At 40.7% G+C, this 23129-nt stretch overlaps 1 protein-coding gene across 1 annotated transcript; it reads left to right on the plus strand.

Moving 5' to 3' along the window:
- Positions 1-5279: 5279 nt before the first annotated feature.
- On the plus strand, positions 5280-15557 carry CTXN3 (cortexin 3). The gene is made up of 2 exons (XM_053288896.1): positions 5280-5752; positions 13525-15557. The coding sequence occupies exon 2, from the start codon at positions 13578-13580 to the stop codon at positions 13869-13871; it is 294 nt and encodes a 97-aa protein (XP_053144871.1). The 5' UTR covers positions 5280-5752; positions 13525-13577; the 3' UTR covers positions 13872-15557.
- The last annotated feature ends 7572 nt before the right edge of the window (positions 15558-23129 follow it).

The following is a 23129-nucleotide window of genomic DNA, read 5'->3' on the forward strand; positions in this document are numbered from 1 at the left end:
ATTAATACTTTGACCTGTTTTAAATGCTGGCAGAAAGATATCTCTAACATTATTTGGCAAGGGAAAAGACCCAGAATTAATTTTAAAAACTTAACTGATGCTAAAGAAAGAGGAGGTCTTGCCCTTCCAAATTTAAGATTGTATTTTGATGCAGCATGTTTGGTATGGATGAAAGAATGGATAGTTTTAAGAAACTTAAGAATTTTGGATTTGGAGGGCTTTGATAGAAGATTTGGTTGGCATGCATATTTATTTTATGATAAGACCAAAGTACATAGGGACTTTCTTAATCATTACATCAGAAGAAGTTTGATAATAGTTTGGGAATGAAATAAGAAATACTTAGAAAACAAGGTACCTCTGTGGTTATCCCCGCTAGAAGCTGTTATATGTAAAGAAGTGAATATGAAAACCAGATGGCCGACATATAATGAAGTGTTGAATAAGTGTGATAATAAATGGGAACTGAAAAAGGAGGAAGAACTAAAAGATAGTGACCAACTGGTTTCAATATTATCAGCTAAATGAGGTTTTTAAAAAAGGTTCAAAAATAGGCTTTGAAGAGCAGAGATCAAAATTTGAAACAGAGTTATGTGAAAGTGATATAAAACTAATTACCAAAATGTACAATTTGTTATTATGTGAAGAAACAAGAGATGAAGTGGTAAAATCAACAATGGTAAAATGGGCACAAGATGTAGGTCATAATATTAACTTAGAGGCCTGGGAGAAGCGATGGAAGAAAGATCTTAAATTTTCAGCGTGTTATAATTTAAAAGAAAATTTAATTTAAATGATGTACAGGTGATATTTAACACCTAAGAAACTAGCTTTAATGTATAAAAATGTATCTAATAAGTGCTGGAAATGTAAAGATAGTGAGGGGTCCTTCTATCACATGTGGTGGTCCTGCAGAGAGGTAAAGAGGTTTTGGGATATGATTTATGATGAACTTTTTTTAAAAAAGATTTTTAAATGTGTATTTCATAAGAGACCTGAATCCTTTCTGTTGGGCATAATTAATGAAGAAATCTCAAAAGGAAATAGAAATTTATTCCTATATCTTACGACGGCGGCTAGAATGGTTCTTGCTCAGAAATGCAGATCTGCGGAAATTCCAGCAACAGAAGAATGGCTGATGAAGGCATATGAATATGCAGAAATGGCAAAACTTACTGTATTAGTAAGAGATAGTCATATAGAAAACTTCGTAGAAGACTGGAAACCCTTTTTGTAGTATATGAAAAACAATGTGAATCTGGATTTATTAATGGGGGTTGAAATGTAAAAATAACAGTGGGGGAATTTGTTATAGTAATGAAACTAATAAATTACTATGGTGATGAAAACAAGGATTAGGACATAATAACCAGATATATAAATATGAAGAAAATATTTACATGAGAGCAAATATGGATGTTGCAGTATAACTGTGTTGAAAGATGAATGGGAAGTCACACTGATATGTAGAAAACTGCAAAATATATGCAAAAAAATAAAAATAAAAGTTGTATGTTAGGAAACTGCTGCATGCTCTTTGCCTTCTCACTGAGTGTTTCAAGTATAATAGGGAGAAAAGTCTGAGGCAAATAATCTGTGGTTAACATTAACTGTTCCTTTAAAATAAATCCCAATATGGGCTGGATTGTTTCGGGCATTTGGTGAATGTCAAAAGATGACTCTGAGCCTCACTTCATTGCCAAAGAATTCACTGTAAATATTAATGTTTTAAAGTGAAGGAGAGAAATGTGTCTGCTACCATTTAACTCAAGCAGAAACTTACACCCCACATTTTAACAGGGTGAAATCTGAAGTACTTTTACCTTAGATATTACATTAGAAAAGGATATTTAAGTATGAATAATTTGCATATTAAAATATCTGCTATCTAACATCTCCATTGTATTCAGTTAAGGAGTTTGATACTTAGAACAGCTAAAATAACAGAGGGAGAAGACCATTTTGATCACAGGAAAATCCTTACAGGAGAGGCTGTCTTGTTGGTAAGGGACCAAAGGTAGGTAGGTAAGCAGCTTGTGGGCTGCAGAACTTAGTAGGATGGGGCTAAATCTTTCATACCGATTTTACATAATGTGCCAAAATTGTGTTGTATGTGGTTGTGTTGATATTGTGAGAGCCAGCATGGTGTAGTGGTTAGAGTGCTGGACTAGGACCGGGGAGACCCGAGTTCAAATCCCCATTCAGCCATGAAACTAGCTGGGTGACTCTGGGCCAGTCACTTCTCTCTCAGCCTAACCTACTTCACAGGGTTGTTGTGAAAGAGAAACTCAAGTATGTAGTACACCGCTCCTGGCTTCTTGGAGGAAGAGCAGGATATAAATGTAAAAATAATAATTGTGGCATGTTGTCCTGACAGAAGAACCATATGGGTTAGCTTTACTTTATGGTGCCAAATTATGTATCTTGTTGCATTAAAGATCTTTCAGAAGTTGTGCATGCTAAATTAGTATTCATTTTCAAGGCAACCGGACTGGAATTTACCATGTCGAGTTTATTGTCAAGTGAAAAACAAACATTAACCTGCTCTTCTTATTCTAAGGAGTTTGCTTGGACTGCAAGTGTGAATGGTTGTTTTCTTTCTAAAGCTGATTGTAATGGATTGTCTAGGACCTCCTTAACCACAACAGCCTGAATGAATAAGTTGCTGTCTTACGCCTTTCAAAATTATCTTAAGAAATTTGCATAAATAACTTGGGGATGGAGGGCGAGAAGAATTTCATAATGTTTATCCTCCATAATCCTTGATTTTGCAGCAGATGTCATCTGTTTTGCAATCTTGTCATCTTCTTTAAGACATCTTTTATAGGCTACAATGAAAGTGAAGAACGAAAGAGGAAATGAAAAGCGTGTAGTGACAGTTTGAAATGTTTCCCCCCCCCAACAACAACAAATGAATTATTGAAGAGACATCACACCATTCTCCTTACTTTGCTGCCATTACATAATAAACAGACATTGCAAAACAAGCCAAACATAAATTAATTGGTAAAGGCAGTATGATACACAAGTGAAGCTCAGAACTGCTGCAGGGGAGTGAACTTTAAATATGTTCTGCCTACATCACTGCACAGATGCAGGGACTACTTTCCTGTTCCACTGTACTATGTTATCTCTCTACAAATGTATAAAGGCCCAGTTCATATACAAATTGAATAGAATAGGACAGGGATGGGGAACCTTGGCACTCCAGCTGTTTTTGGACTACAACTCCCATAATCCCCAGCCACAGAGGCCAATAGCTAGGGATTATGGGAATTGTAGGCCAACATCTGCAGGAGTGCCAAGGTTCCCCATCCCTGGAATAGGACTTGCCCTTGTTCAGGATCCACTGATAGCCTCGCACCCACCCTTTGCGAAGCTACTCATTCAGGAGTTCCTTTTGGTTCAGCACTGTTCTTAACACTGTTTCTTAACACTGTATATGGAGTTGAATGTATTATTGCCACTGCCCCTCTTGCTCTGTGCCTTTCTTTTTCATGTTGCTTTCCTCTCTTACCCAATATGCTGTGGGACAAAGTTGAAGTCCTGGTTGCTATAGTGGATGGAGAAATGGAAGAGGGATGGGAGCAGAAGGAACAGAGCAGAAAACATATTGGCAATCTCATTTTCCACAAATGCATTGTGCAAAGTGGTAATCTTCAGGTTGCAAACTGGCATCTGCAGATGTTGGACCAAAAGGCTCCAATAGGAGGATGATTACTTGAAGAAAAAGATCCTAAACAGGATCCATGGATTTTGAACAAAGACAACATTATATTTGTGGGAGCCCTTTATTTAGAAAGTTGGGAATACTGTCCACACATTAGAACATTTTTCATGCATAAGGACTTTCCTTCTTTCTGTCTGCTTTCTCTGCTCCCCATGCAAAAATATACTCTAGAGGGATAGGGGACCTTCAAGGACATACATCAGGGGTAAGAAAGGGAAGTGGGGAAATCCTTTCACCAGGGGCAAAGCTATTGGTGTTTGCGGGTGTCCCAAAGACATGGGCCATCTGGTGGTCTGGGGACTGTCTCGTTTGCCCGCACCCTGCCACTGCCCTCCCTGATATTTGCCAGCAGCTCTCTGGGCTGCTCAGAAATGGGAAAAGCCCTGTTCTTCTCTGCAGACAGGAAGGGCGTCTTTCCCCCTTGTGAGTGTCCAGAGTAAAGATGTGCACAAACTGAGGTTTGTGTACTGGTTGGGCACTGAATCGGTTCAGACAAGGTCAGAACCGGTTCAGTGCCACAGGGAGGGGAGCGGCAAGTGCGGGTCCTTACCTACTCTCTGCTACCACATGCAGCTTCCTGTTGCGATGATACTGCCCCCAAGAAGCCGCATACAGCGCTAGCATACACAGGGTGTCCGCGCATGGATGGTCGCCATTTGTGTGGTCCGCAACACCATGCTCTTTTTAAAAAATTCTTTTTAAAAAATACCACTCACTGTTCCCCTCCCCACTGCGTCAAACCAGTGCACAAACCTCTGTTCATACATATCCCTTCTAATCATCTCTTCTGTTACTTCTAACAAATTCAGCAAAGCCTCTGATACCTGCAATCCAACCAAGAATGGAGGCCATCAGCTTTTAAATTGATTGCAGCAAAATACTTGGTTTTAAGCCACTTTGCCACTACTCCCAATATATGAATCTTGTAAAATCCACTAATTAAAAGAGAGGGAGGCCTGTTATATAGACTCTACAGCTCACACTCCCGTAAAGTGTCCCTAAATTAAAGCTGTATGAACATAGCTTCACCATGCTGATGAATGTGAAGTGGATGCACAGCCAATATGGTTCTCACCTGTGGAGAAGAGGCAGAGCCAATATAGTAAAAAAAAATCTAGCGGGGAAAGTGCAAGATATCAGCTTTAACACATCAGAACTAATTTCATATTCATTGACGGGAAACAAAGCATCCCTGCTAACTCGGCAAAGAGGTACCTTTTTAACGTGGTGATTCTTTGTATTTAGCAGGGGGAGAGTAACTGGCCCTATCCACCCCCAGCACAGTACCTCCAGTGACTGTTGCTGGTGTCTGTCTTATGTTTCTCTTTAGATTGTGAGCCCTTTGGGGACAGGGAGCCATCTTTATTTATTCCCTATGTAAACCACTTTGGAAACTCTTGTTGAAGTGGTTTGTGTTTGTGTTTTCCTTCTATTAGCTGTAACCCTAAATTAACATCTTCTATCCCCACCCCCCTATAAGTCTTCTAATGAATGAGTTTGCTTGAAGGTCACTGATCATAATGAATATTCCAATTGGCTAATGCAAGGATGCTAACTGGCATTGAAGAGGCAGATTACTGACAGCAATCAATATAGCATAAAAGAAATAACACTGGAAAATACATTGCTTTGATTTTTACAAAGATATAGGGAATGCCCTGATTGATACACACACACACACACACACACACACACCCCTTTTGAATGTTAATGTTTTCTGAGCAGGCTGCTAGGCTGCTGCTACTCACTGAAGCAGAATCTACTGAGGAGTTGTTGAAGCAGAACTGAAATCATAGCTTGACTCAAAGGAACGACAGTTGTCAGCTAATTACTTTCTGACATAAGCAGGAATCACTTTTTCATATAAGGCTCTAAACCTTTGAAATCCAGTGCCAGATCCGGGATTGTTTGTCTAGTTTCTTTGTGCCTTGGAACACAAGTGACATTCTGAAGAATGCAAACAAAACTATCTGCAACAGCTGCAGCAGAATGTGGGCTAAGTTTTCTCTCAACCGGACACAGGTACTTCACAAAAACTGACCCCACCCCCACCCCTTACCTATCCCTGTCTTTTTGTGTATTATTAGTGTGAAGCAAATGTTGGTTGCATATGATGAATATTTGAAGAGTGTATAGAGTTCTTTTAAATATCAACATCTTAAATCAAATCAAATCTAATATAACAAAAGAGGAACATAAAATATATTCTTTGGATTTTTTTACACTAGGTTTTTAAAATTTCTAGTGCCTGGAAAATCAACATTTTATCTAACATTTGGCCAGCTTAAAAATGCTTTAACGTTCAATACGTTGCTGAGACTGACTGCAATCCAAAATACACTTTTTGTTGTTATTTGAAGCCCTATTGAACTCAGTAGGGCTTACTTCTGTGTAAACATGTACAGGATCTGGCAGCATACGTAATGATAATAATGCTGCATGCTACATGTGTACATTTATGTAAAATGCCAGGTAGGCTTATACAAAAAAATACAACTTGAGTGTAATTGAATATAACCAAGAAAAAGCATGCCATTTGGCTTACTTCCAGTACACTCTTTTTCTTGTTATTGGTGTAACAGTAAGTGAAAAATTAAAATAGGTATAATAGAATTTTTAAACAAACATGATTGGTAAGTGATTATTTAAAATGCTGAGTCCCATGAAGGCTTATTCATTTTCTGATAAATCTAAATAACCTTCTAACAATGGGTTAAGAAAATGTTGATTTTATTAATAAGGGTTTGTTCTCTGTTTACCATGATGAATATTTAAAGATTTGTTCCTTCCAATCTGTTGGAAAATCATGTTAATGTGAGAAGTGTCAGTTTGGTTACTGACTTAAAGTACTTTTATATTGCCTTTCAACCATATGGTATTTTAGTCTGTTGATCTGCACTTTAACCACAGAAGTTGATTATTTCAACAACCGTGTAAAATATACAAAATGGAATATATTCTTTCTGTTGAGGAATTGATATAAAGGTAGACAATTGTGATGAATCTTTATATACTACCGCTAGAGTTAATAATACAATTTTGCAGTTTTTAGAAACTAATTTGGAAGATCGGGTGCATTGCAGATTTCTTAAAGTATTGCTTTTATTATAATAGTTCTGAATGTATGAAACTATTTTATTGACATGAATGATGCTTAAATTAGCTTAGATATTATCTTAAAAGCAACTCAAGTTCTGAACTAGAATGTGCACCAAAGGAAAATAGTGTATCTTCTCAGATATTGGATGACTTGGCTATTGTCTCTCGGGAGGTGGAGAAACTGACTGAGAAAATTCTCCAATGTTTCTCCTTGGGAAGAACTCTGAAATTCTCTTTCAGTTTCACTTTGAATAAATGTTAGGTCCAAATTACAGATATTTGACATGCTTCCACAGTGAAGCAAAACATTGAACTTAAAAGTTGTGAGGTAATTCTTTTGCAGAACAAAGAACATATTTCCTGTTCTCTGTTAGTACCTCAGGCTTGATTGCATAAAAACACATCTTCAGCAAAACGGGAGGGAATTAAGTGATTGTTGAGAATTAACAAGCAAAAGCGCTTGATGAAGGTGTTCTTGTTTGAGAACTGTTGAAGGTGCCCTTGTTAGAGTTAGACAAAAAACCCCACAAAAACTCTGATACATGATGTCGTGCTACAGAGATTTTAAAAATTACTTACTTATTATGTTTGTATCCTATTCTTCCATAACAATGAAACAGAAACACAAAGTGTCCTGTGGCACCTTAAAAACTAATAAATGTATTGTAGCACAAGCTTTTGTGGGTTACAACCCACTTCATCAGATGCATGATGTGTTATCCTCAGTTGCAGTTGTATAGGTACAGAGAATAAAACAAAACCTCAGGACCAAATGGTTATGAAATGCAATTGCAGCCTTTGACAATTATATGTAAAACCTAAATCTATACAGGACAAGCAGAATGATAAATTCAGAACAGAACAGTACTTAATGAGAACAAGATCCTTCTAGGTTTGCTAAGTTAATTAAAATTATGATTTTACAGGAAATTCCATTCAAGTCTGAACAAATAGTATGTATCAAGACGTTTGATTCTAATTCAGCAGCTTCCCATGTTGTAGAATGGTGACTTTTTCAGATCAGGAGTTGGGTATTGTAGGAGATCAACAATTTCTCCTACTGGTTTCTGAATGTTGTCATTTTGATGTCAGATTTGTGTCTATTTATTCTTTTACATAGAGACTGATCTGTTTGTCCTATGTAGAAAGCAAAAGGGCACTGGCAAGTGATAGCACATATCAGATTGGAGGATGATTAGACTGGCTACAGAGCCAGTGTGGTGTAGTGGTTAGAGTGCTGGACTAGGACTGGGGAGACCTGGGTTCAAATCGCCATTCAGCCATGAAACACATTGGGTGACTCTGAGCCAGTCACATGTCACTCAGCCTAACCTGCTTCACAGGGTTGTTGTGAGGAGGAACTTAAGTATGTAGTACACTACTCTAGGCTCCTTGAAGGAAAAGCGGGATATAAAATGTAAAAAAATAAAAATAGATAGATAGATAGATGCACGAGCCCCTGATATTATTAGATCCTGTAATAGACCTAGCTGAGTGGATATGAGGAAAGAGTAGGCATTTGGATTTGTTGCAGGGTCTGCCTTATGTTTGTGTTTCCATTATGTGGTCTGTTGTTACTGATGAATAATTATTTAAGAATGGGGATGGGCTATAAGGAAGGAAGGCTAGATCTACTATTCAAGGCCTGGGAGAGAGACATATAATTGTCCAAGTTGGACCAATGACTGGAAACAAATGTGGTTATAGCACAGGGCTGATTGACAGACAATGAGATATGTTCTGGGTGGGAGCTATGTGTAACAGTTAGTGGCTTTCTTGTATACCATGGTATGTATATGTCCACCATACAGCTGCACAGTGGTATCCAGAAAGTGAATCAGTCATATGGAGTGGTCCAGACTTAGGCTACTGGTGCAGAACAAATTTGTGAAGTTATGGTAGAATTTAAGGGCCTCCTGCTTGTGGGCCCCACCTCTGAGTTCTCTCCCCACCCCTCAAGACTACACAGAGAGGAATAAAATATATGTAATAGATTTTTAAATTGATGTGCTTGCAAAAGAGAAGTAAAAGAACAGTTGGAAATTTGTGGGATTCAACTACAAATGTTATTCATTTTATCTCAAATTTATCACACACACACACACACACACACACACACACACACACACCTGGCATTTAGGTATACTGCCTTTGAACATGGGGTTTCCACCCAGGATAGAATTGGCCTATCCTCTTTTACAGCCATCTAAAGAAGTGGTCATCACCACATCCTATGGCAGCAAATTCCAAAAATTAATTACAGATTGTATGAAGAAGTGCTTTCTTTTGGCTATCCTGACTCTCCTTCATTTTTTAATATTATGAGAGAGGGAGAAAAACATCTCTCTATTCACATGCTCTACATAAAGTTCATTTTGTAAATTTCTGTAATTTTCTCCCTTGGTTGCCTTTTTTTTTTGTAAACCCAAGAGCCGCAAACACTTTAACCTTGCTTGTAGGGAAGTTGTTCAAGCCCACTGGTAAAACTTTACATCATTATTCCATTGATAGAATAGTGATAGGTGATAGGTGATTGATAGAATAATGATAGGTGGTGCTTCTTCCTCCAGACAATCAACGATCAAAAATATTAAATATAGGAACTTATAAATAAGCTCCCTTGAAAGTCCTTACAAATATTTACATACCTTGATGGAGAAAATACTGTCTGGAAGGAGCACCACCTATCATACAAATGGAATAATGTTGTATAGTTGATGAGGGAGTGTGTGTGCCGATTTATAGATTGCCCGGGGGCACCAGAACCCCAGCACCATCCCTGATTCCACATCAGAAGTAAATAAAAGATGTTTCTGTTTAATATGGCATTACAGCCTTTTATGTGGCTTATTATCAGTTCTAGAATGCGTCCCAATGAGAACACTGTGTCATAGGAGAATTTGTGGATACAGGAATCGCAAATGGACACACAAATGTTGCTGCTGCTGTTAAGTCATTACAAATAGAAATAGTGAAATTTCCTAGCTGAGTCCAAAATGCTCCTAGCTGTAGCCGGTATTGAAGGGCAGTAAATTTCCTCTCCCTGTTAAGGCCCCTTCGTCCCTCCCATGGCTAGTGTTGCTTCCTGCATGCTGTACCTGCCTAGTGCACCTAGGGCTCCTGTCAGACATCTAGCTTATCTCATTCTTAACTGTTCACAGATTGTCACACTTCTACATCATGCAAATTGAATTATGGGACTATGTAAGCTTGTACCAAGTTTCCATCAATTTGCTAGAAAGACCTTAAAGTTATATAACTGATTAATCTTTACCAGCTGGCAATTCAATTTTGCTGCATGATTCAATTCTACTTGTGATATACAGTGTATATGACTCAAATAACTGTAGGTCACTTGTGTGATCATTCTGCAGTTCCTCGTTTAATCATTCTTCTTTTCTCTCTCCACTCCTTAACGTGCTTCCTCTTCATCTCATAGTGTGCTCTCTCTCTCTCCCCCCCCCCTCGACCTCATCTCCTAACTACCCCAGCCCTGTATCTCTCTTGCTTCCCATCTTACAGGTCTCTGTACCATCACATCTCAGCTACCACCTCTTTTATTTTCTTTCCTCAACCAGCAGACCTCTCTAGACCCCATCTGTACAAGAATGTAAGAAAAGCCATGCTGCGTCAGATCATGATCCATCTGGTCCGGTGTTCTCTTTCCAGCATTAGTCATCAGATGCCTCCAGGAAGCTCACAATTGCAGCATGAGAGCAACAACCTTCCTCTGTTTCTTCTGCCTCTGCACATAAGGCTCCATCTACTTATCAGAGGGCTAGCTATGTTACTCCATTGCTGCACAGTAACGGATTCATGATGGCATAAACTTTCGTGGACTAGAGTCCACTTCATCGAATGCATCTGGTGAAGCAGACTGCAGTCCACAAAAGCTTACACTAAAAGATTTAATGGCATAAGACACTTCATTCATAAGAACAAGTACAGCCCCGATGGATCAAGTCCAAGGCCTATCCAGTCCAGCACCCTGTTTCCCACAGTGGCCCACCCAGAGATGCACCTAGGTAATTTTGGAGCCTGGACCTAAAGGCCTTTAGAGCCGCCCCCCACCCCCACCCACTGCAAGTTAAGCATCAGCATCATCCCCATACACACACACACACACACACACACACACACACACACACACACACAGTATTTTTAACATGCGAGTTCTTGAGGGCATAAACAGCAACTAAACTCACAAGAATGTAAGACTATAAAACTGGTATATTTACACAAATATGCATGAGCAGAAACATTTCAACACGCAACTTAACATATTCCCATCCCACATACTGTATTTCTTTCCCCACTCCCTCTTCTGTCTCTAAAGCAACCAGTACAGGTCATAATCACACTCGGCTGCCTGGCACAGTGTGGGCCAGCAGCGACTGCACCAACCAGGACAGACTAAAGAAGATTTGCGGGCCCCCAGGGTGTATGGAGAGTGCCACTGGGCCCACCAGATACCTTGGGGAAGCCCATAGGCAAAAGATGAAGGCATGCCCTCTCTCCTGCTGTTGCTCCCCTACAACTGACATTCAGAGGCATCTTGTTTAAACTCATTAGTTGATGGTCATCATAATTTCTTATGGGAGGAAAACATAGTGGTTAATTAGGTGTTAATTATGTGGTGTTGACATACTTGCTTTTGTCTATCCTGAACTTCTTGCCAATCAATTTCATTGAGGAATTTAGAATACCACAATGTTCCAGTCTTGTGAAATATATTTCCCTTATTTTTACAGTATGTTCACCCTTAGGGTGGAGACAGAAAGACATTCTAAAGTGGGTTGGAAGTAGTTTGAATACACTTTCTGTGTATTCAAAGAAGTTCCCCAATTGCTATCCACATGTTATGCAACACACATACAGTACATACAATAGTACACGGCCTATCTGTATCCTGCGTTTGCCAGGGCCTGTACCCAGATTCATTTTTTAAATGAATACATGCACAGTCATTCACGCAAAAGCATGTATGCACACACAATGTAGTGTCTGAATGGAGGTTGAGAATGTAGCAGGTTTTTGTTCAAAGCCAAACCACTTTCACCACACATTTATCCATCTGCCTTCACTCTTGGAGGCGGTTCCCACGATTAGTGGGAGCTGCCTGGGGAGGGTTAGCGGGGAGAGCGAGCTTAGCCTGCTCTCCTCCACACACAAGCAGGCAGTCTGCTCCAGGCAGCCACCCATTACAGAGCCAGCAGGGGCTGGGAGGATCAGGGGCTGCACAGCCCATGGAAGCTCCAGCATACCCTGCGTGAGCACACAGGGCATGCTGGAGAGACCCCCGAGCCGGGAGGCTGCTTTTAAGCCTCCCAGTCGGAGGTCTACCTGTGAGTTGCCGTGGCATGGAACCGCGCCATGGCAACACATGATTCAAAAAACCGGGTTTGTGGAGCGCTTGCTCCGCAAACCTGGTTTTAAGGCAGGGGTAGTTTAGCGGGTTACCCTCTGAAGAACCACTGGGCTCACAGCCGAGCCCGGTGGTTCTCATGATGGGAGAAAATCGGGCTAGCCCAATTCCCATCGTGTGAATAGCCTCTTAATCTTTTCTTTTGTCAATGGTATGTTTATTCATGAATATATGCTTCACCCTTTCTTCATATGCTTTACCCTTTCCCCCATATCCCCCATATGTTTTCTCTTTTCTTCATAGTGAAGGTACTCATTGCTCATTTGACCATTTGGGGCATCCTTTTTTGTACCTTTAGTTCTGCAATATTCTGTTCTGTTGAATATTTTAGTTCTGCAATATTCTGTTGGGACCAAAAGACCAACAGTGGTTGACATGGTACATCACATGACATTGATGGAGGCTCCTAAGGAACCACCAGCAGTCTTATAATTTTGTTCTTTGGCTGGTCTTGCCTAAAATGACACTGGAATGTATCCTTACTTGCTAGGGTGTAGGCTGAACTAGGGAATTATCTGATCTTTTTGCCTGATCTGGGGAATTATGAGGTTTTGGGGGAAGAAGATAAGCTTGGTGGTGCCTTTTCTTTGTACCCCCAATTCCTGAAGCCCCCAACAGGCTTCAATACACATTAGGGCAGTTCACATGATCAACATTAGGGAATGAGAAGTCTCCTAGGGTAGGAGAAGCTGCCTACCCTAATTTGGGAGCTCTGCAGACTCCTAATTTTCAATCGTGTGTCAGTTAACAACAAGGTCTTTTGCCCTGGGCCAAATTGGGAGGGGTGGTATAAAAATGCAATCAATCAATAAATGTCGGAGGCAAGGAGCTTGATCATAAACTAAGCCCCAGCTAGGTAGGATGAGCATGTCCTACCCAGATTCCACTCCCAGCTTAAGAATGAGGTTGGAAGAAAAACTGTCCTACTCAAATGTGATGTCGTTCACAATCAAGCTCCTTGCCTCCAATCTTGTTGTTAACTGATTGATTGATTAAGTGCCATCAAGTTGGTGTCGACTCATAGTGACCACATAGATAGATACTCTCCAGGATGATCTGTCTTCAACTTGGCCTTTAAGGTCTCTCAGTGGTGCATTCATTGCTGTCGTAATCGAGTCCATCCATACAAGATCGAAAACTGGGAGCACACAGAGCTCCTGAGTTAGGGGAGGAGGCTTCTCCTACCCATAATGTTGACCTGTCCTAATGAGTGTGTTTCAGGACTATCCTAGACGGAGGAGTTTCAAATTTCTCTCTCTCAATCCTTCAGTTTTAGGTAACAAAGGACTTCTACGTAACTTTTATCATGACCTTCATTAATCGATGATGAAAAGAAGAAGATTGTGGGATTACTTTTTGCATCTTTCCTGGAGAATGGATGGAGAACCCTTTACCTCCACTTTCTTCTCTTCTGGGAATATTCCCTCAGAAACTGGCATGACACTGGAACAGAAAACAACCTTTGTCTTTGTGATTTTATTATTTATTTTCCTAGGAATTCTCATTGTCCGATGTTTTCGAATTCTTCTGGACCCATACAGGAGTATGCCAACTTCTACCTGGGCTGATGGACTTGATGGGCTAGAAAAAGGCCAGTTTGATTATGCTCTGGCTTAGAGTCAAAGACTTAGCACTGTTATTCAGAAGCTTCTGAGATGCTGAAAACATTTCTTGCAGAAGCAAGGACTGTGTAGGCTTTTTAACTACCTTCATTGCATGCTAAGCATTTTAAGTTAAAGAAGCCATTGTTTCAAATAATAAAAACAGGTAGATCTGTCATTTGCAAAGTTCAGCTTCATCACATATATATGATCCACACAATCTCTTACAGCAGCTTAAACAACAATTTGATTTGCAGCTACTGGAAACAGGCTTATTTTTAAAAGTCAGTGCCTCTCCTCCACCCATCCCCAACCAGTAATGAGTACATATATTTAAAGGAAAGCATGTAATTTTTCTAGTTTGTGTGTGGAAATTAGGTAATGTTTTTCCAGCACTGACAAAAATGTCTTTCCAATCCATTCCACTTGTCCTTCTTATAGAGAAGTACAGTAAAAAGGTTTTCAGCAAAGTTAATTAAAGGTCTATAGCTTACAGCGATTTCAATGGGAAAATTGCTCTCTTATAATGCATGCTTAAATATAAATCTGTCACTGAAATCATAGGTATAAATCATTATTGTTTCCCAGTATGAAAACACTGTATAATCTGCTGTATTTAAAATAGTGTCGGGTTGGTTTTTTTAAGAGTGCACTGTGGGGATTTTAGTGAACCCATGAATATCATTCATAATAATAATAATAACAACAAACAACAACAACAACACGAAACTATTCAACACCAATGAAACAAAGCAGGCCTACAAGAAAGAACAAGTCTAGAACTGAGCAGAAAAATGGAAAAATAAGCCACTTCATCGTCAATATTTGCACAATATAAGTGGAAAATCAGACATCACCAAGACCTGGCAATGGCTTAAGAATGGCAACTCGAAGAAAGAAACAGAGGATTTAATACTGGCTGCACAAGAACAGGCACTAAGAACAAATGCAATAAGAGCAAAAGTAGAAAAGTCAACAACAAACAGCAAGTGCCGCCTTTGTAAAGAAGCAGATGAAACCGTGGTCCACCTAATCAGCTGTTGTAAAAAGATCGCACAGACTGACTACAAACAAAGGCATGACAAGGTAGCAGGGATGATACACTGGAACATCTGCAAAAAATACAAGCCAAAAATTGGTGGGACCATAAAATTGAAAAAGTTGAAGAAAATGAAGATGTAAAAATATTATGGGACTTCCGACTACAAACAGACAAACATCTGCCACACAATACACCAGATATAACTGTAGTCGAGAAGAAAGAAAAACAAGTGAAAATAATCGACATAGCAATACCAGGGGATAGCAGAATAGAAGAAAAAGAAATAGAAAAAAATCACCAATTGTAGATACAAAGATCTACAAATTGAAATTGAAAGGCTGTGGCAGAAAAAGACCAAAATAATCCCAGTTAGAAATAGAAATAGAAATTGGCGTCCTGGGTGCAGTTCCAAAAGACCTTGAAGAGCACCTCAACACCATAGGGGCCACAGAAATCACCATCAGCCAATTACAAAAAGCAACTTTACTGGGAACAGCCTATATTCTGCGATGATATCTATAACAACAGCATCAACATTGAAAATAAAATTCAGCTGTCCCAGGTCTTTGGGAAGGACTCGATGTCTGGATAAAACAAACCAGTCAATAACACCTGTCTGACTGTGTAAATAAATAATAATAATAAAATAAATTTGTGTTCTAGGCACGCCAGCTGTTTCTATTTTCTAGTACCTGTGACTAGTAAAACATTAAGGGTTAGGGTTAGGGTCTCAGGAGCAGCTTAGCCCAGGCTAGGGCAACCTAGCCTGGGCTAGGCTGCTCGTATGGAGCACTGGTGCTCCCACCCAGCCAAACCCAACTTCTAAGCCCAGCCTTTAGCTGAGGTTAAGGGTTTGAGTGCACCCTTAACCTGGCTGCTGGGATTGTGTGTGAACTCAGGCTGCTTTCAGTCTAAGCATGCACAGAGACGGGCACTTAGAGTACCTGTCTCATGGGGCTATCTGGTTGCTCATCATGTGGTGCATTGTGGGATACCCAGAGGCCGGGACGTAGCTTCTAAGCATGGATCATTTGGGCACCTGGCAGCATGCCCAAGGAGGAGCCACACTGTCATCTGGGGGGAAGGTGGGTTGGACCCTGCCTTCCCCCTTGCCTGCCCACCCACCCATGTGCGGGGTCATGTGAATACCCTTATTGTTTCCATTTTGGCTTTGGGGGAAATTCTGGGGTTAGTAGCTAACATGGTTTATAGTGTTATACTCTGTAAATCTGTAACGCTACACCCCAGGGCTGCAAATTTCGAAGGCAGCCCTGATGCTGTTTAGAAGCCGTGGATGTGGAAGCAGCATTCCCTGCAAGTTTCTTGATTGTTGTGAATGCGGAAACCTGCAGAAATGCTGCTTCCACAACAGTGTTGGAGTTACCTTTGAAGTCCACAACAGCCCCAGAGTGCAGAGTCACAGAACTGTAATGATGCACAATATGTTAGCCACTTTTCATAAAGTGTTAATGTACACTTACAAAATCCATTCTTCTTAAATCTAATGGCTATTTAAGAAAAAGGAGGCTATTTGACATAATAGTGATAGGGAAACCAACCTTTCTTATTCAAGCTGGAATGAGCTTAAATAATTACTTTTGTGAAAATATTAATGTTGAGATTTCCCTCCTAAAAGTTAATAAATATACTTTTAAAATGTACTATCTTCTGGACTCCATAAGTTCATAATATTTGTGAAAATATTAATGTTGTGAAAATATTAATGTTGAGATTCTCCCCTAAAAGTTAATAAATATACTTTTAAAATGTATGATCTTCTGGACTCCATATGTTCTTTCAGGCAGAGGGCCATGGTTTGGGCTCAATAAAATATTTCAGTTTACATATGTTTATCTTTCATTCTGTGAAGCCATGAAGGACAACGTAGCCAAATCAAATAGAGAGTCTGCCATACAGGTCACTGAGCATTAAGAGCATTAGATCTCATTTCCTGGGCCCTCAGTTCTAGGTGGTGCTATACTGTGTCTCCGGCCAGAAACTTTCATGCTATGTCTGACTCAGACAACCAGCTTCCTGTAATACACACAAGCTCAATATCTTTGTCTTGAATTAAATGATGGCCACATTTGTATGTAATGCGGAACCTCGGCTCCAATGTACCCACAGTTCTGCTCCCCATACCACCCCTCTCTCCTGTCCGAATTCGGACATAACAGAGAGCAGGGAGCCTGCGGTCAGCGAGACTACAGAGAGGAAAGGAAACTGACTTTGCAGGCTTCCTTCTTGCATGAAGGACAGCCTGCACAGCCAATCATGGCTGGAGAGAGGGGAGAGTTGCCTCCCCTAACTCTGGTTTGAGGGAATACAGCCTACAGTTCCGAATTCAGATGTAACGCAGTCTGTTTTTAACCTCAGGTTAGGGCAGATTGGAGTTACAAAAAGAAAACCTCAGGTGAGTCGCCTTGTGGAACCGGACTTTCCTGCATTTGGACATGCAGGTTTGGCAACCTCTGGCCCCTTGAACTCTGGTTCCACATTATGTGCAAATGCAACCAGTTGAAAGTGGTTTATTTCCATGTTGCTTTATTTCCCAGCAATCTCACATTAAACTGCATTATATTAAACTTCACCAACAGATCTGGAACTCCCACAACCCCTAAACATTCTAGGGCAATATGAAATCAAGGGAAATACCATTTCTCCCTGTTGTCAATGGATTTTTCTTTCATTCATGTCAATGTGACCCTCCCCCTGCCCATCATGACCTTAATAGTTGCTCCAACGTACCCTAATCTTGACCTACAGAGATCATATTCTACCCTCTGGGTTTACTAGAAGTGCAAACCTTCAGCTTCCTGGAACTGTAGCTAGAGCACTACAGTAATGTTCAAAGCATCTGCAATTTCTTTCTCTTTATCATGTTTCAAAAAACAAAGCCCAAATATATTATAATTTCATTTTTCATATACATTCTAGTAATGTGATATCAGTGCTTTCTGAAATGATGAAGGCTAAACACTTTAATGGATTTATTGGCATGCTTCATGTAAGTGGTAATTTAAATTCAACCATGCAACAAATTTAGATGCAAGAAAGGCCAATTTTTTTAGACAGGAAAAGACACGATGCTTAAAAGAAAAGAAAAAACCTTTAGCAAGGATTCGGCATATGGTTGCACATTTGTCCAGTTATCAAGAAATGACATCTATAGTTATTAATAGTGTTTTCTCCCTAGAATGGTAGCTTTATAAAGGTAAATGTTTCATTGCTTACCTTTATATTTATATGCAAACGAGGCATTTGCTTGACTTGCAAATCAAATAAGTTGAGTAAATTTTCCCCATCCTACAGTCTCCCATATTGTGCTTCAATTCTAGAATACCACCCCCACCAATCAAATCAAGTAAGTTTGCTGCTCTGAAAGTTTGACAAGCTTTTGGGGATGGAGGGACTCCTGCTCGCCTTCCTTCCTCTCCAATATATATGGTTGCACAATGTATAAGTATATGTCAGGGCTATGGAATGGGGAAAGGGCTAAGTACTCCCTTCCCTGTGCTATGGTCCCAGTTCTGACCACTCCAGCTTCTATTTCATTTCATTTCATTTCATTTCATTTCATTTTAAAAACAGAAGCATGAATTATATGTTTAGCATCAGTTTTATTGAAGACTGGGTTGGCTAGCATCGTAGGAAGATGCACCTGCTCTAGGAGAAATTAATGGCTTAAAATCTGCTTCTCCTGATGGATAACACTACCTGAGGCTGTAATGTCAATAGAGATCTGCTGCACAGTGGTAGAAACACCCAAGGCTGTGCTGCTAATAACGGAACTGGACCAGCTGCAAATTACATATCTGAAAATTCTAAAAAGATGTGGCATTTTGTTATTTGAAGAGTGGTCTCTTTTTACAGAAAGCACACAAATGTTATTATCTTGGGTAAAGTCTTTACAGTTCAAAACTACTTTTATGTGGTACCTCTGACAGTTTGGCTAGAGATAGTGTATTGTCCTGTTTGCCTTTTTGTTCCTTTGCTTTTATTTGCAATAAAGAGGATATTGGAGTGTAATTCTCCTCTGCCTGATAAAAAAAGATGTGTGTCTGTCTGTCTGTGGTTCAATACTTGTCCATACAAAGTGTTCCTAGCCATATGGGAATTGTTAAGTGTGACCACTGTAGCAAGTACCAGCAGCTGGTATCACCACAATTCCAAGAGGAAGCTAACATTTCATATGTGTTCTCTTTTAATTTACTTCAGTGGATGAACAGAAAGAGAAAGACTGGGGTCATATTTGCTCTTTTTAAATGATCACATTTAAATGATATACCACACAATTCTGTTTACTCAGAAGTAAATTTCCTTGACTCAGGTAAATGTGCATGGGACTGCAGCCTTTGAAATGTAGAGAAGGGTCCTATAACTTGTTTCATAAGTAAGTGATGTATATTATTGCTCTAACATCCATAATATGCTGTTACAGTCCATTGGGCAGAATCTAGCTCTAGCTCTAGCTCTAGCTCTAGCTCTCTGTCTATAGTGTATCCGTTGCTAATCCCATGCGTGGCAGCTCTCGTGAGATTTCACGAGCGAGCTGCCAGCAGGAGGAGAGGAAAGCGCCGGCACTGGTGAACAGATGGAAAACAAAGTGGTGAGGGGGGGAATATGGTGGTGGCGGGCAGGGTGGCGGGTGGGGCGAAAAGGTGGCGGTGGCAGGTGGTAGCGGGCAGGTGAAGAAAATGGTGGTAGCAGCAGACAGGGAAAGAAATCGGCAGTGGATGGGGAAACTAGAGGCTCAGTTGCACTGCGCCCGGCCCAGCTAGTATACATAAATATAGGAATGTGCATTTAGCTACAAAAGAGAATAGGGCCCGTGTACCTTTTACAGTTGTGTAAAAGAGGGCATTTCAGGAGGACCACCCTTGTCACCCTTGTGAGCACTTCAAATTGATAAATAGTCTGTGTCAAAATTCCTCATTCAGTACAAAAACTAAAAGTACAGGAAGTCTACCTTCTATTACATCTGGTCATGTAATTCATTTTTCTCTTCTGGTATTTGTATTTTCATATAGCAGGAGTGGTCAGTTTGAGGTTCTCCAGCTGCTGTTGGATTACAATTCCCATAATCGGCCTTCACCGGGTGGCGCAGTGGCCATTTTGGAGCCTGTGCGCTTGTGCACTTGGCCTCTGCGTGGCCCTTTGTCGTCCACTCACCGAGTTTGGAGAGATCCTTTTGGAGCTCCTGACAATCTTTTGTTGATTTCACTACCCTAAATAGTTTAGTGTCTTCTGCAAATATGGCCACCTCACTGTTTACCCCAACTTCTAGATCATTTGCAAATAAATTAAAAAGCACTGGTCCTAGTACAGATCCCTGGGGGACCCCACTTCTTACTTCCCTCCATTGTGAAACCTCTCCATTTATACCTACCCACTGTTTCCTGTCTTTCAACCAGTTAGCAACCCACACATGTACTTGTCCCCTTAGCCACACATGTACTTGTCCCCACAACTGCTAAGTTTCCTCAGGAGTCTTTGATGAGGAACTTTGTCGAAAGCTTTTTGGAAATCCAGGTATACTGTGTCATTCGGATCACCTTTATCCACACACCTTTTGACACTCTCAAAGTCAACAGATCTCAAAGGTTTATGAGGCAATATTTACCTTTGCAGAAGCCATGCTGGTTCTTTACAATTTTATCTTTGAGGATGTTTCCATCAATTTGCCTGGAACGAACATTAAGCTAACCAGCCTGTAATTTCCTGGATCACTCCTGGATCAATTTTTGAAAATCAGTGTTACATTGACTACTTTCTAGTCCTCTGGTAAAGAGCCTGATTGTAGGGATAAGTTATATATTTTTGCAGGGAGGCCAGCAATTTCACATTTGAGTTTTTTAAGGACTCTTGCAGGGATGCCATTTGGCCCTGGTGATTTGCTAGTTTTCCATTTTTCCAGACATCTTTCCAGACATCTCTTGTCACTTCTATCTGACTCAGTTCTTTAGCCTCCACCCCCCAAAAGCCTGGATCAGAAAGAGGTATATGCTCAGTATCCTCTGCTGTGAAGACAGATGCAAAGAATTTATTTAGCTTCTCTTCAACTTCCATATCCTCCTTAATAATCCCTTTCACTCCCTCATTGTCTAATGGTCCAACCATGTCCCTGGCAGGTTTCCTGCTTCTGATGTATTTAAAGAAGTTTTTGTTATTCCCCTTGATGCTTTTAGCTAAATGTTCCTCAAACTCTCTTTTTGCCTCCCTTATTGTCACCTTGCCTTTCTTTTGCCAGTGTTCCTTTCTGTTCTCTTCATTTGGGCAGGCCTTCCAATTTTGGAAGGAAGTCTTCTTCCCCTTTATGGTTTCCTTGACTTTACTTGTTAGCCATGCTGGCATCCTCCTGGACCTACTGATACTTTCCCTCCTTTTTGGTATGTATTCTAACTGGATTTCTAGTATTGTGGTTTTGAATAAACTCCATGCATTCGGGAGTGAAGTGACTCTCCTGATTTTCCCTTTCAGTTTTCTTTTCACCATACCTCTCATTTGGGAGAGGTTTCCTCTTCTGGTATTCAAAGTGTCTGTGTTAGACTTCTTTGGTGATTTTCTCCTCACATGTATGCTGAATTTGATCGCTGTTTAGTCCATGACACTGACATGTTCCCAAAAGTGTCCATGACACTGACATCATACACCAGGTCCTGGGTGCCTCTCAGTTTTAAGTCCAAGGTTGTCTTCTCTCTGGTTTGTTCCATGGCCAACTGTTCTAGGGCATATCTAGAAATTTGACCTCTTTGTCATTACCTGACTGTGAATTTACCCAGTCTATGTGTGGGTAATTGATGTCACCTATTATCACTGCCCTGGCTCTCCTTGACATCTCCCTGATTTTCTTCTGCAACTCCCAGTCACTGTCAGCATTTTGATCCAGAGGACGATAGCATGTCACCAGTAGCACATTTCCTTTCAGGCCTTGTATTGTCACTCACAGGGTTTCTGTAGAGGACTCAAGTCCACCTAGGTTTTCTACCTTGCTAGATTCTATCCCTTCTTTAACATACAGTGCTACTCCACCTCCAAGGCACCCCTCCCTGTCCTTTCTATAGAGTATATATCCAGGGATAACAGTGTCCCACTGGTTTTCACTGTTCCACCATGTTTCTGTTATGCCCACTATATCTATTTCTTCATTAGCAACCAAGGACTCCAGCTTGCCCATCTTGGCTCAGAGGCTTCTGGCATTGGCATATAAGTACCTATATGCTGAATCTCTTACCTGGTGTGTGCTATTTTTCTTTTGGCTCTTTGACTAGCTAGCACAGCCTTCTGTCTGCTCTTTATGCGGTTCTACTCGGTTCCCTTCTGTTTTATCTGAATCTTTTATACCTTTGCACCTTAAGGGATGGCATTTGCTGAACTGGATACTGCCCAGCTCCTGTCGGGTATTCCCCAGGCATCATTTTAAAAAAATAATGATTTGGCTTTCAATTAGCATTTGAGAGAGCAAGATGGTGGTTTAAAATCATCTACCAGTAGCTAGTCACAGACACCATGGGAAACTGTATATGTAAGGCTCAAATTTCACCACTTTAAAGAGCGATAAATAGGGACAAGCAATAGGGACTATTGCATTTGTTATAAAGGCTGTTCACACAAGCAGTCTAACTCAAAGCAGGGCAACCCAGCCTTAGTGAAGTTGCTTGTGTGGAGCACTGGGATCAATGTGGATCCTGGCATTATCCTGGTGCTTCCACCCAGCCTAACCACACTTCTTAGCCTGGCTCTTAAAGGTGCGAGCACACCCTTAATCCAGCTGTCAGGATTGTGTGTCTCCTTGGGCTGCATGCAGACTGAGAAGACACAGAGATGGGTGCCTATAGTACCCATCTGATGGGGGAATCTCCTAATGCACTGTGCAATGCTTGCAGTGCATTGTGGGATTCCCAGAGGCCAGGACATGTTGCCTCAGCCTGCAGAGATCTGTCCTACTTGGCAGAGCACGGATCATCTGGGAGCATGGTCTGCACCCAGTAATGTTTGCTGTATCGTCTGGAGGGAAGGTGAGTTAGACACAGCCTCCCCCCTGCCTGCCCACCTGGTCATGTGAATGGCCTCATGATGTTGCTAAGTTCTACATGGCAACATACATAATTCACCAGGATCTGACCACCAGCAAGAATTAAACAGGCCTGACACAACTCATGCCTGCACAGCCACCCTTGCTACCTAGCGATGCAGTTTTTCATTTTACCATATTTTAATCAAATCTTAATT

The sequence above is a fragment of the Hemicordylus capensis genome, chromosome 2 (assembly GCF_027244095.1).
Source record: "Hemicordylus capensis ecotype Gifberg chromosome 2, rHemCap1.1.pri, whole genome shotgun sequence".
Taxonomy (NCBI): Eukaryota; Metazoa; Chordata; class Lepidosauria; order Squamata; family Cordylidae; genus Hemicordylus; species Hemicordylus capensis.

Coding starts and splice junctions, on each gene's coding strand:
- CTXN3 (XM_053288896.1), top strand. CDS start 13,578: ATGATGAAAAGAAGAAGATTGTGGGATTACTTTTTGCATCTTTCCTGG.